Raw genomic sequence first — 14,305 nt, forward strand, 5'->3', positions numbered from 1 at the left:
TGTATTAGCAAATACTAGGTCTGGAGTGTGGCCTGCTTTGTGAGTTGCATTCAATCCTGAAAACCAGACTGGTTTGCAGTCCTGGAGGACTGGAAGTTTCATTCAGATGCAAGCTTCATGGTTCACATTGTACCTGCGATTAGTGGGTCACTTTTAACAAAACATCACTCTTCTGTCTTCCATGGTTATTCCCTGCTGGTGCTCCCTGCACCAAGATTTATGGGTAGATATTTTGGTGCTGAATGAAATTATGGGACTGCATTCCATGGAGATGCGATTACAACAGGAAGGTGACACGGGCTAATTCTTTTGGTGCCAGGAATGTTAGTGACTGCAATCAGGAAACTGGACTGTCTGGGAGCTATAAAACAGCAGAGATAAGGCAGCCATCCCGCATACTCCATCCTCAAATGACTTGGTCAAGCTGGGTTTATAACCCTCATTCTTAAGGTTTCCGCCACCTCTCTATCTCTCTCTGTCTAACAGAGAACTTGAGAGAACTCTAGTGAGAACTTGGCATTTCCATCCCTTCAGATCCAGAAGCTGAGACGCAGCAGTTTCACTGACTGTTGTTATATGCCTGCAGCTCACCCAATGGTTTATCCACCATTGATCAAAAATCCTTCAAGTTGTGTGCAAGTTTTGGACAGAGATAAAAATAGAGGGGCTTCTGTGAGGATGATAAAACCTTAATTTAAAGCAGCACTTCCTAAGCTTTTATCCGACATTGACCCTAACACTTGAAAATTCAAATGACCCCTGGTGACCAAAATGGTGCAGGATGTGCATCGGAAGACATGAGATGAGACTGAAGGAGCAAACTATGTATACGCTGGAGGAGATGAGCGGAGAGACTTTCAATAGCTGAAAGGTATGCACAAGAATCAAAAACTTTTCAATGGAAAGGAAGCTGTTTCATGATTTGAAACTCCAAGGAAATATTTCTTCATGGAAAGGGAGGCGGATGCATGGAGGTGGTGAAGACAAGAAATGGGAGAAACACAGAGAGGATCCTTAGTATCCAAAGGATGGAAATGAAGAACTGGGATAACTTTTTGGGTATAAATGTAAAATAGTCTCACTCACTATTTTTCTGCTCAGATCAATGTATTCAACTTTTAGTTGTGCCAGAAAACACCAGCCTTTATTAAATTTTGTGTAACATTACTGCATGGGGGCTCCCTGCACAGAGCGTCAATTCCAACCCTAAAGTCCTCACCGGGCAGACGGGATGGGCTTTTTGGGTCTTTATCTGCCGTTACTTGTTGTTATGTTACTATGCAGGAGGAGGAGGCAGGGCTGCCGACTGCTGTGCAGGGTGAGAGGGTGCAACCTGTTTCTCCCGTCCACTGATTTTGTGACTCTGTTTAGGCTCCTGACCCACATTTTGGGAACCACTGCTTTGAGATCAGCAATAATGTGAACCACATATTCCTGACTTGGACCAAGTGGAATGCAGTTCTTTCACAAAAGCTGATGCTCCCCAATCTTGTACCTGACGCCAGGTATTCAGACGCTCACAGCACTGTCAGTGGTAGATCATTAACTTTGATCAGGGGGACCTGCAGTAAGGGGGAAGGGAAATACATTCAGTCTTTGTATTCAGTATGGTGCTTCATAATGCTTACAGCTGCCACCTCACAGGCTGATCGGATTTTTTTTCCCATTGTATCTCTGCACTTGTATTTCCTGCCTTTCCTACAGAAACTGGAACTACAAGTCCATAGATGCAATGGGGCATAGGCAGACTTGGATCAGTTGCTCAGGGCTGGCCTGGCTTAAATAGAAGCCTTCTTTCAGGCCACCCACTCTCCAAACACACGATGATCCACCTCTCCCGGGCGCGGCAGATCTTTACGCCAGCCCCGTACTGGTGTAAAATTTGCTGCACTGCAAGAGCACATTGGCAGCATGGGAAATTTTTTGCATCACAGGGATTAGCTAATAGCCTCATCTACATATACTTTACATGAGATGAGCGCTATTAACTACGCACTCTATAGGACGTGCGTTTTGGATGTGCTAATCCCCGTACTGCACTGTGGATTACGGAAGTGCGTCCAAAGCATGTGTTCAATTGCGTGTTGAGCCATGCGCTGACCGCAGCGCATGGTGCTGCATCGGCCTGTTTATGCTGCAACCCAGATCTGAAAAGGGACAACTCTCCCTTCCAGTCCAACACAGAGAAGTTGGCAATTCTTGCACGCCTCTCTGTTCCCTCTTTTTTTCACCCACAAACTGAGCTCCTTCTCTGATCAACAGGGAAATCGGTATCCATGTTTATTCAGCCTCACGTTTTCCACACTTCCTCACAATTGTGCGTACACCAAACTCTGACCCTTGCTTCTGGGACAAAACAGAGGATGGGGCTCCACGTTCCCTGGCTGCTGTGCTGATCTCCTCTCCCCTCGCATTCACACATCCGCAGATTGCTTCAGCAGCAGTGCATCCACACCGGTCCTGCAGAACCCCTCCCCCCCATGTACGCAAATAAAGAGGGATCATCAAATGCAGTTCAGCCTCACTTTCACTGATTTAAAGCTCTAGTGCTATTTGGGCCTCACGTGCCATCTTCTTTTAATCTTAGTCCTAAATTTCCCTTCGGTTTATTCTACTTTTGAGAGAGTTTAAGGCTGAAATAAATGTTTACATTTAAACACACCCCTTAATCATAAAAAAAAAACTCCTCTCCCCTGAGGCCATTGCCCTTTTTATGCAGCAGGCAGCTGACTGATGACAAGCAGCACAGCAGACTCTAAGGCCTTTGCTAACAAAGGTGACTTTTTCCTGATGGCATGGTGTGTAATAAAGCCCCAAGGAAGTGGAGCTGTGTAAGTGACCTGACAGGAACATTTTTCACCGTATTTTCTTTATTTTATGTATTTTTTTTGTAATGTTAATTTGGTTTTTGTAAACCATCTTGGTAGTTCATGGAAACTAAAAGGCGGCATACAAGAACTTTAAAATAAATAAAGAAAGAAAAAGTAAGCAGCGCCTTTCTGAATGTAGATTTCTATGACTAAAAAGGCCACGCTTTTGGAAGCTGCAGCCATGTATTTCTCTCTACTTCTCACTACTGTCTGAATTATTTAATTAATAATGTAGTTGCTGCTGCTGCTTTCAGAACTGAAAATTAAGATTTTTATGTATTTTTTCATAGCCTTTAATTTATAAAATACTTTAGATGGTTTGGTTACTGAAATGCACCACTTCATTCTATGGATAGCAGTTAAGGATAGAAGGAGTTTTAATCCATCCAAGTTCCAGACTCGGCAACACTGAGCTGGCCAAATAAAAGTAACTGTATCCTATGTTTAAAAGTCCCCACAATTCTAAGACCATCTGTACTTTGGTAAAGATGACTAAAAACAACTTTGCTCAGGGTTTTTGGTCAGTTCCCCCTCCAAATCACACAATACATTATCAACCTCAATTTGATATTCATGAAGCTCACTATCCTTCAGGCCGATATAGTAAAACCCGCGGGAGAGCCGGCGCTCCGTCTCCCGACGCGCGCACAGGCCACTCTCCTATGCGTGTGATTTAGTATGCAAATGAAGGCCCGCGGTAAAAAGAGGCGCTAGGGACACTAGCGCGTCCCTAGCGCCTCTTTTTTGACAGGAGCGGCGGCTGTCAGCGGGTTTGACAGCCGATGCTCAATTTTGCCGGCGTCGGTTCTCAAACCCGCTGACAGCCACGGGTTCAGAAAACGGACGCCGGCATAATTGAGCGTTCGTCTTCCGACCCGCGGGCCGATTTTAAATGTTTTTTTAATTTTGGGGCCTCCGACTTAATATCGCTATGATATTAAGTTGGAGGTTGTACAGAAAGGCAGTTTTTTCTGCTTTTCTGCACACGTCCCTGGCGCCGGCAGAAATTAACGCCAGCCTTTGGGCGCTATTACCCCTTACTGTATAAGGGCTAATGCTAGCGCGTCGAAAACGCGTAGCCAAACCCGGGCTAACAGTGCGCTCCACGGGGGCACATTTTCCTGTATCGGCCCGCTTGTTTGGATATGCAAAATCACTTTATTGATGTCTCCAACATCTGGAACTGTGTGGAGGAAGTCCTCTGAGCTTGTCACTAAGAAGCTAAAAATGCTTGTCCATACTTCAGTTTCTCTTTTAAACATACTCCAAACCATTTCTAGACCTCTACTCCAGAGGAATCAGTGGGGGGGGGGGGGGGGGGGAAGGATAATTAAATAAAACACACACACATCTTTCACACTTTGTTATACAAACACTGTCATAAGAAGAAGGAAGTAAAACAGAATTCTATGCAAGTGCTATTGAAGGTACGCACACATATATATGACAAGAAAAAATTATTCTTAAACCCTTTTGCAAACACTGACTTTCCCCCAACTCCCTTCTGAACAATACTGACCATTCCCTTCATAAACATAGCTCTGTGTTTCCCAACTATGAGGCACCATTCTCCACTAAATCTATCCTAGGGTTGTATGCACTGACAGTTCTACACAGTACAGCAGTCCGCAGCTTTGCACGGGAATGGGGAAAGAGATATTAAAAAGCATGCTCATTCAGGACCACACACATGCACATGGACATTTAAGGCCGGATTTTAAAACCCCGGTGCGCGTAAATCCCGGGGTTTACGTGCGTGGCCGGGCACATTTGAAAATTGGCCCGGCGTGCGTAAGGCCCAGCCACGCACGTAAACCCCGGGTCGTGTGTAAGTGCCGGGGCCTTAAAAGGGGACGATCCGGGGGCTAGAGGCGCCCGGTACAGCGGCCATTTGCTGCTGTGCTGGGGGATTGCGCGCCGGCAGAGTGCCGGCGCGCACAACTTGCTCCTGCTCCTTTGCAGGAGCAAAAGGTGAGTTAAAATAATGGGGGGGGGGGGGGGGGGGGGGCTAGGATAGGGATAGGGGAAGGATAGGATAAGGGAAGGGGAAGGGAGTTTAGGGTAAGGGGTTGGGAAGTTCCCTCCCAGTCCGCTCCTTAATTGGAGCGGACTGGGAGGCAACTGGGGAAAGCCCCGATGTGCTGCTGCGCGAATTTGGTAAATTATACCCCTCCAGGCACGCGCCGACCCGGGTAGCGCGCGCACATGGACGCACGTGCATATATTTTTTGAAAATCTATCCCTTATTTATGATTAAGTTAATTAGGATGAACATTATGAAGTCCATATTGAAAGTGGAGTTAGTTAGACAAACTGCAGGATTTGAATTTTCCACAGCGGCAACTGCTGCTGATTTACAGTAATTGAGTACGTAAGTATTTGGCTGGATAAAACTTGACCAGATAATTTGGAGGCATTCCAGGAGAACATATCTGGATAACTTAGCCAGATACACCAATATTCAGTGTTATCCAACTAAATTATGTGGGTAAATCAGGGCTGCCTTGAGTTCTTCCATACAAGGCAGTACTGCAATATAGATTGGATCCCTTTGTGCCCACTCTTAGCCACACCGGTACATAGCATGTTTCTGACATTTATGTGCACATAAAACTGCATAATGGTAATAGTTTGAGATAGTTGGTCTGCTCCATCTTTATTGGATACGCTGAATGGCTGTTTAGAGTTTTGTTAGTACCCATGTCCTTTTCTTCCTCCCTGTGAATAATTTTCTTGTGATCTTTCTAGCCTGTATGCATGGCTGCATATGCATATAGATGCAATTTCTATTTCATGCTATAGATTTTTTCTGAGTTGATCATGCGAAGGAATGAGCCATCGGTTTTCCTGTCTGAGTCTGTATTACTGTTGTGGTGAGAGCTAATATTGTGCCTTGCAGTGGTGTTTGCACTGCAGTTTACCTACTTGAAGGCTAGGCTGTTTCATGGCTGGTTCTCTGCAGGTGACCACGCACTGGAGTTCTGTAGGAAGGAGAGTGGTTTTGCCTTCTTTACTTTGGGGTCTCATATTTGATATTAGAATTTGAACAGTTAGTATGCTGATATCGTTTCTGTTCCCTTGCTATTGCAATGTTATCACATGCTATCCTCTGTTTCTCTCTCTCCCTCTCCCTTCACCTGATTGTACTCGACTACAGGATGTAGCCAAGATCCCTCTGATTTTAGCCTTCTCCCTTTCAGAGTTCATTCCTCATTTGAATGTACTGTATTTCTGTATGATTATGGAGCCGGGCGATGCCTGCTGAGGGTTCCAAAGTCTGTACAGCAGAGTCCTAATTTACTGAGATTTAGATGGGATAATTAGGTGGAACTGTAAAAAAATGTAAACACTCATCTTTTCGGAAACAAAAATCAGGACAAAAACTGAGGAAAGGTTAGTGGGTTTAAATGGTCGTTAAAATATTGATCCACCATAAATAAAAGAGCACAAATTTGCAGGCGTATTCTTCAAACATCTGCTCTGGCATCTTTCCCATTGAAACTATGCAGAGGTTTTTCTTGATAAATCATGAACAATTTTGCATTGCAGCCTACTGTCGAGAAGTCTCCCCTATAAATCAGAAGGTGTACGTGCACCTCACCAACTTAATAATGCATGCAGGAGACAGGCCAATGCTAGCTTTGTTGCTGCCCTCCCCCCAATTCATTCAGTGCCTATCCTGGGCCCATCAAATAAAGCCCAGCTCCGTCCGGCAATCTATATTTTTAAAAACTGCCCCCCCCCCCCCCACCAGAGCCCATGGACAGGGAAGGGTATTAGGTACCCAAGGCAAACCTTACAGCCTTGCACATGTCATCCCCCCCCCACACACACACCCCCACTCCCACACCCTTTACAGACACACACAATTAAATTATGCATTTATAACAGATTTTACCTGAAAAAGAGCATTCAAAAGTACAGTCTTCAGAGGCAAAAATATCACTTACAACATGCATATGATATTTACATGCAGTGCTGTGGTGCCAACCAGAAAACTCTGCCAAAAAGATACTTGCAACTCCTATGGAGTCAGGCTTTTTGTAAAACATGCTGGGTGTGGGCTTGGCCCTCAGAAAGCCATGAATAAATGGAATTACCATTACAATATAGTAAACCTCCCATACCAAAACAATCCTAACAACCTTATCTGTGAAAAGGCAACACTGCACACATTAGACAAGTCCCTAGAACACCAATAAAGCTCTTATTAGGAAACCAGGCTGCTATAGATCCCTTTACAGAAATTACATGCCAGCAAAATACCTCACCTCGGTCACATATGCAGACCATAGACTGACCCTCACCAAATTCAGAATAAAGAAATCAGAAAGTATAAACAGAAACTGTGCTGAGAAGAACTGAACTGGAACCTAGCCTATATATTCAGAGCAACAATGGAAAAAGAGAAACATCACCATTCTTTATAAATCATTAAATAATAAAATTGAGAAATATAAAACATAATAGTAAAATCATATTCATAAAAAAGAATCAATATTTCATATCAGTTAATGAATAGAATATCCAAAATATCCCAAACACCAATATTTAAAAACATCCAATAATTAAAAAAATTCTAAGATTTCAAAAAAAAATAATTTTTTTTTAAATCTGATGAATAAAAAATCCAATAATTAATCCCCCCCAAAAATTAAATATTTCAAAAGAGCAGTAAATATTTCAAAAGAGCAGAATCATCAAATTACACCCAATAATTAAAACTAGTAAGGATTAAAAAATCTCCTGCATTCCATACCTGAGATCTTCTGATTTCCAGTCACCCTGAGATCATCATGGAGTGGGAGAGGTAGAGCTACACAAATGTTATCTTCTCTCTCACACACACACAATACCACATTCATTCTCTCTGATACCCCCTCTCTCTAACATAAACAAGCTCCCTCTCCCTCACAGATACATTATATGTGTGTGTGTGCGCTTGCTTGTGAGAGCCTATATGTGACACATAGGCTCTCACAGGCACACAAACATACACAAACACACAAGCTCTCACACAAACACATAGGCTCTCACATATGACACACACACAGGCTCTCACTTACTCACATACACATACAAGCTCACACACATACATGTATGGTCTCCTGCTGTCATCGGGCTATGGTGGGATGAGCTCCACCATGACCCCACGGGCCTCCTGCTATTTTCGGGCTGTGGTGGGATGAGCTCCACCACGGTCCACCGATCTTCCTGTTTGGGGGGGGGGGGGGGGGGAGCGGAAGCTGTGCATGGGTTGCGCGTGCACACATGCAAAGACGGGCCTCTCCTTTCGCCGCTGGCAGGTTGAGCACCAGTGGCCTGCAGTCTCTCTCCTTCTTTGGCTGCCGGAGGGTTAGGCTCCGCCAGTGGCCCCATGGCCTCTCCTGCTACTGTCGGCCGTCGCCCCCCCCCCCCCCCCCCCCCGGAAGTGCTGCCTCAGGCAAATGCACAGTATGCATACCCGGTCGCGCCGGGTCTGGATAGGGAAAATGGATATTATGCATGTATTTTTAATAGTGAGAGCTTCCTGCGTCTACTATAAAGTCAACGAGGTATGGATTTTCCACTGAATCAGAGGAAACGAATGCACATCCCTAATAATTTGTGGGTTAGAATCAGCTAGGCCACCAACTCAGAGGTGCGTATCTTTACTACAACGCGTTATTTAAAAGGTGGATAGAATTATGTAATATATATTAACATCTGTGTGCTATTCACTCTTTTGCATTTGAAAATTAATAAAACAGGGTATAAATAAAAGGTGGATAGATGAGGCAGAAGTCAACAGGCATGCAACGGGTCTACCCAGAGACCTACAATCTTGAGTTTAAAAAGAAATTGTGCTCCCTTCCATCTCTCCAAACATGTGTCCCCTCTCTGCAACACCTGCTCCTTCTCCCTACAGCGCCCTTCCCCCCCACCCCGGCACCCTGGATCCTTGTTAAAGATAGGTAACCCCTAGACCAAGGGTGGCCAATTCTGGTCCTCAAGAGCCACAAACAGGCCTGCTTTTCAGGATATCCACAATGAATATGCATGAGATATAGTTGCATACAAGGGAGGCAATGCATTCAAATCTTCCTCATGCATATTCATTGTGGATATTCTGAAAGACCAGTCTTGTTTGTGCTCCTGAGGACTGGAGTTGGCCACCCCTGCACTAGACAGCTATAGTCTCAGAACTGCCGCACTCTTACCTGATGGACAAAGACATCTACAGGGGAGTCCAGGTCCACTCCATCCCTATTGGTCATGGACAAAAAGCCAAAACCCATCCGGACGTTAAACCATTTACAAATCCCGGTGCCCTGGAAGAGCTGTGGTTCCTCTTCAGGCTTTGGAGAGTCTTCAGGCTCTTCTCCTGTCTTTCCACAGCCACCTGCATAGAAACCAACAGAGCTTAAGGCAGCAGTAGGGAACCAAACATCAATCATTTATTCAGCAGAATATGTACAATGATTCAGATTTTCCTAATAAAAATCTCTTATGTATTCTCTTTGATTGTCTGTGTACACATTAGCCCGGATTTTAAAAGGCCTGCGTGCGTAAACCCCAGTACATGCACAAGTGCCGGGCCTCTCCGAAGGGGAGGGCCGGGACAGCGCCATTGTATGCTGTCCTGAACAGCCAGGTGCGCAACTTACTTCAGCTCTGGCCCTCAAGTAAGTTCAAAAACAAAAAACAAAAGGTTAGATAGGAAGGGTTTAGGGGGTGAGGAGGAGAGGGGGAGAGGGAGGAGTTTAGGTAGGGGAGTAGGGGAAGGCCCGATTGCATCGTTGCATGTAATTTGCAAACATTCACCCCCTTGCGTGCGCTGCCCCCACATGCACACGTGGATTGTAAAATCCAGCGCACACGGGTGCGCAGCCACCCGATTTTAGAACATACGTGCGCATGTTATAAAATCGGCGCATCTTGTAAAATCTACCCCATTATCTCCTGAACCAGTCAACCTGCAGCATCCAGATTTTCTGAATAGGTAGAGCTATATAAAAGTTAGGAAGTGAAATAATGATTTTCCATCAACCTTATGGATCTAGCCCATACCCGACAAAAAGAGAAAAAATCGTTTTTAGAAAAATCGTTCAAATACAAATTGATCTTCAGTTTTTTTCTTACTTGCTCTTTCTTCTCATTGCTAAAGAACAATGTGCATTTTGGAAAGATCCTCTTACACAGCTCTTATCACCACTACGCATTTACAGCAAAGCCATAAGCTCGGTATCTAGCTCATTGGTAGCTCAAGGCAAGTTACATTCAGATACAGGAAGTATTTCTCGTTCCCTGGAGGGATTTCAATCTAAATCAAATATTTTATTTAATATTGGGGGTGGGGTGGAAAGGGTTAGATTCCCTGAGCACCTTGTTCATTTCCTGTTTGCAACAATATGGATAAGGGCTAGAGGGGATTATGCAGTGTATGATAGGCAACTGAACCCAGTACCAGGCACAAATTGTGAATATCTTGCTAGAGGTTCGTGGTGAAAGCCATGGGAAAAAAATCTAAAAAACCCCCCAATAGTTAAATACTGTGCAGCAGGAAAGAAAATTACCTATCATATGCAATTCTGAAATACCGGCGCAGCTTTATTAAAAAAGTAAATTAGGGGGTACTTCTTTGCTAACCATAATCAGGAACTGCCAAGTGTCCACTGGATGTATCTATCTAAGCTATAAACTGAAGGAACAGCTGAAGAGGGACCTCAAGGGAAAAGGTTTTGGGAATAGGATGGTCACCTTTCATATTCAAGGGATGTAAAAATATAAGGAACAAAAATATACTTGCACAAAAGAGAAGAAACAGCTAGAAAGTGGAGCCATGGGCAAGATGTGTTGGCTTGTAAACTGTAGGGCAGAATTTCAGTAGCCACATTGGTTCTGGAGGAAGCGAGCTTCTTTATGGCAAAAGATGTCGATACGACTTTTTTTTCCCAACACACAGGGCCTTATAAAAGGGGTGGAGGGCAGACACTTTGCACATGTACAAAAGTAAGTTGAAGGGGCTGGCTACAGAAACAGAATAGCTAAATGAAACAGGAAATGGGCAGAAGGAGTAGGGAGAAAGAGAGGAAGAAGAGGGGTGGGATTTACAGAAATAGAAGAAAGGAAGGGGGTAGTGTGGATTGCCAACTGGTAAAAAGACAGAAAACAGAGCAGGCTAAATCGTAAATTCTCCCAATTTAGAAAGGTGAATAGTGGCGTGCCCCAGGGATCTGTTCTGGGACTGCTGCTCTTTAATACATTTATAAACGACCTGGAAATGGGAACAAGTGAAGTGATCAAATCTGCCAATGACACAAAATTATTCAGTTATAAATCACAAGAGGACTGCGAGAAATTGCAACAGAACCTTGCAAAACTGGGAGACTGGGCATGCAAATGGAAAATGAAATTTAATGTGGACAACTACAAAGTGATGCACTTAGAGAAGAGTAACCCAAATTACAGCTAAAAAAATCCTTTTCCTGAATTTCCATTCAGGAAAAGGATCACTGAAAATACCTTGAAATTTTCTGCTCAGTGTGCAAATAAAATGCTAGGAATGGAGAATAAAACAGAGAATATCATAATGCCTCTGTATCACTCCATGGTGTGACCTCTTCTTGAGTATATTGTGTGCAGTGGTCACAACATCTAACAGAATAAGAATAGGTTCAGAGAAGGGCAACCAAAATGATAAAGGGGATGGAATGAGTCCCCTATGAGGAAAGGCTAAAGAGGTTAGGACTCTTCAGCTTGGAGAAGAGACGGCTGAGGGGAGATACGATGGAGGTCCAAAAAATCATGAATGGAGTGAAACAAGTAAAGGTTAATCAGTTGTTTACTCTTTCAAATAGTACAAAAGACCAGGGGACACACAATGAAGTTACTAGGTGAAACATTTAAAACTAATAAGAGGAAATATTTTTGTACTCAATGTATAATTAAGCTCTGGAATTCCTTGCCAGAGGATGTGGTGAAAGCTATTAGTGTAGCTGCCTTTAAAAAAGGTTTGGACAAGTTTCTGAAGGAAACGTCCATAAACAATTATTAAGGTGGACTTGGAGAAATCCACTTCTTATCCCTGGGATAAGCAGCATAAAATCTGTCTACCCCTTGATATCCTGCTAGGTACTTGTGACCTGGCTTGCCTACTGTTGGATACTGAGTTTGATGGACCTTTGGTCTGACCCAGTATGCACGTCTTATGTTTTTATGTTCTTAGTGAGAGAGGAGAGACCATTAAACCTTACTCTTCCAGGACTCAGGGGTTTAGGAAAAGTGTCACAACACCTTCCATAAGCACTTTCCGCCAGAATTAAGTAAATCGGCGATGAAAATGCAAAGATCTCAAGTGGACTGGTACTTTATGTTTTCACCTGTTAAGTTACATTTCTTATCTAATATTTATGCCATAAATATTTTGCATGGAGCATATTGCACACCAGCGCAGGCAAATGAGTTAATTATTTGGATCACTGTAATGTTAAGTAGCAGAGTGGAGATTCATTCTCATTTCTAGTTGCAGAGGCCAAGCCAGAGATCCCCTCCCCCTCCCCCAGCTCAGCGCCGGCACAAACCGACGAGCGCAACGTGGGGAACCCCCAGCAGAGGCTGAGGGCTCCGAGCTTCCATCCACTCCGGTTCCGATCAGACCTCACTGCTGGCCAGCGAGAGGGCCTGATTACAAATAAGTGGTAATATCCCCCCCCCCCTTTCCCCCATCCACATTTTATTCCAACATGAAAACAAAAAAAAGCCATTGTGTGGTGCTACAGGAAGGCAGCGACTCTGCGGGTTCTTGCAGTGTTGGGGTGAACTTCCAGCGCCCCCACGTTACATCTTAGGGTTGCCTCTCACTCCTTTCCCTCCCTCCCCCCCCAGCCCCCTAAAAGGCGCTTTTCTAACCTCATCTGAAACCCTGGAGCCTGGGACCCTCTCATGGGATGCAGCATAAGCCCTAACCTTACAAAAATAAAAGCTATTTCCCGGATTAAAAGGACCCCGGAGAGGCGCCTGTACCCCGGGGGCAAGGCAGCATGGCCAAGAGGGGAGGGAGGGGGCCGGGCAGGCTGCGCAATCGGAGCCCATTTCCCCGTGGTCCACGCCACGTTTGATCTCGCTGCTTCCCCACAGTTTGCTTAGCAATCGCCCTCCCAGCCTCCCATAAAGTACTCCGGGGCAACCCGGCCCAAAACTTGCTTTTCCAGCACAGGAAAAGAAATGAGAACCCGACTGCTTAGTGCAACGCAGGAATATGTAGTATTATTATTCTTCTTATTATTTTTAAATCAATCCCCCACTAAAACAGCAGCAGAAAGAAGTCACCCCCCCCCCCCCACCTTCCCACGCTTCATTTCTGACCGAAACCGCGGAAAGAGCAGCTGGACAAGCCTGGACCTCCGCTGAGCCCCCACGGCTCTCCTTATCTTTAAGAAATATTACTTAACCTGCAAACTGCTGATTGGAGACAGATCCCATCCTGTGACCCCTCTGGAAGTCCCGAGTTCAGATAGCAATGCCCTCTTCTTCCCAGCCAGCCTCCCGAGAGCCTCCAGCGGCTCAGGCCCACAAAAAAAAAAAAAAAGAAAAAGATTACAAAACAACAAAAAAAAAAAAAGCAAGCGAGAAAGAAAAGCTTTGCTGTATCTTCTCCAACAATAGAAGTGGGAGGGCCGCAGGCTCTGAAAGGAATCCAAATTCTCCAAGACAATGGCAGCCTCCTCCCTCCTCCTCCTCCTAAGACTCCTGAGCTCTCCGTCCCAGCACCTTGGGGTCTGCTTGGAGAAGCCCTCCCACTGCCCACCCCCTCCTCCTCCTCCTCTGCCCTCGCACTGGGCTCCAGTCACCTTCTGCCGGGCCGGGTTTGTCTTGTGCCCTCTGAGTGCGTGGGTGCCCCCCCCCCCCCCATAGAGAGTTCAAAAGTCCTCGCTGCGCGGGGCTGGGGCTGGGGAGAGCCTTCTGGGTCCCATTTCTGCACTTTCCTTGGGCTTCTCTCCCCCCCCCCCCCTCCCAGGCCTTGGAGGTGGAATCCACGTGACGCTCAATCCCTGGCCCTCTTGACGACTAATTGCACATTCCAGGGATTTGGGGGTTCACGCGCGTGTTTGTGCAAAAGCGGAGCGGACCAATCAGGGGCCGAGACCACCTGTCAAGGCAGAAATGGATGACGGCCCCTCCCCCCCCCCCCACCACCCTCAGGACCCTGTTAGCTGATCCCATCCCCCATAGCTCCTTCCCTCTCAGGCCAATTTGGCTGCGAGATGACCAGCAGGCTTTAAACTGACCTGTTTGAAGGGAGAGCTCTGTATGTCCAGCCCCCACCCCAAGCCCGGGGAAGAGAAGTGAGCGGCAGCAGATGAAAGGTTTACAGCTGGGCTCCTGGGGGGGGGGGGGGGTGGGGGGGAAGGCTTTTTTTTTTCCCCAAGCAAAGCAGAGACCACCTCACCCGC

The 14,305-nt window shown here is 45.5% G+C and overlaps 1 protein-coding gene across 1 annotated transcript in view; it reads right to left on the minus strand.

Annotated features, from left to right (window-relative positions):
* Positions 1 to 13,334, minus strand: part of LIN28A (lin-28 homolog A) — a 41,421-nt gene extending 28,087 nt beyond the window's left edge. Inside the window, exons 1-2 of the mRNA XM_029571688.1 lie at positions 13,304 to 13,334; positions 9,071 to 9,252 (exon numbers count right to left, since the gene is read on the minus strand). Of these exons, the coding sequence (XP_029427548.1) occupies positions 9,071 to 9,252; positions 13,304 to 13,334 (213 nt within the window). The remainder of the gene's footprint in view (positions 1 to 9,070; positions 9,253 to 13,303) is intronic.
* Positions 13,335 to 14,305: the final 971 nt, after the last annotated feature.

Source organism: Rhinatrema bivittatum, chromosome 11 (genome assembly GCF_901001135.1).
Source record: "Rhinatrema bivittatum chromosome 11, aRhiBiv1.1, whole genome shotgun sequence".
In the NCBI taxonomy this organism is placed as follows: Eukaryota; Metazoa; Chordata; class Amphibia; order Gymnophiona; family Rhinatrematidae; genus Rhinatrema; species Rhinatrema bivittatum.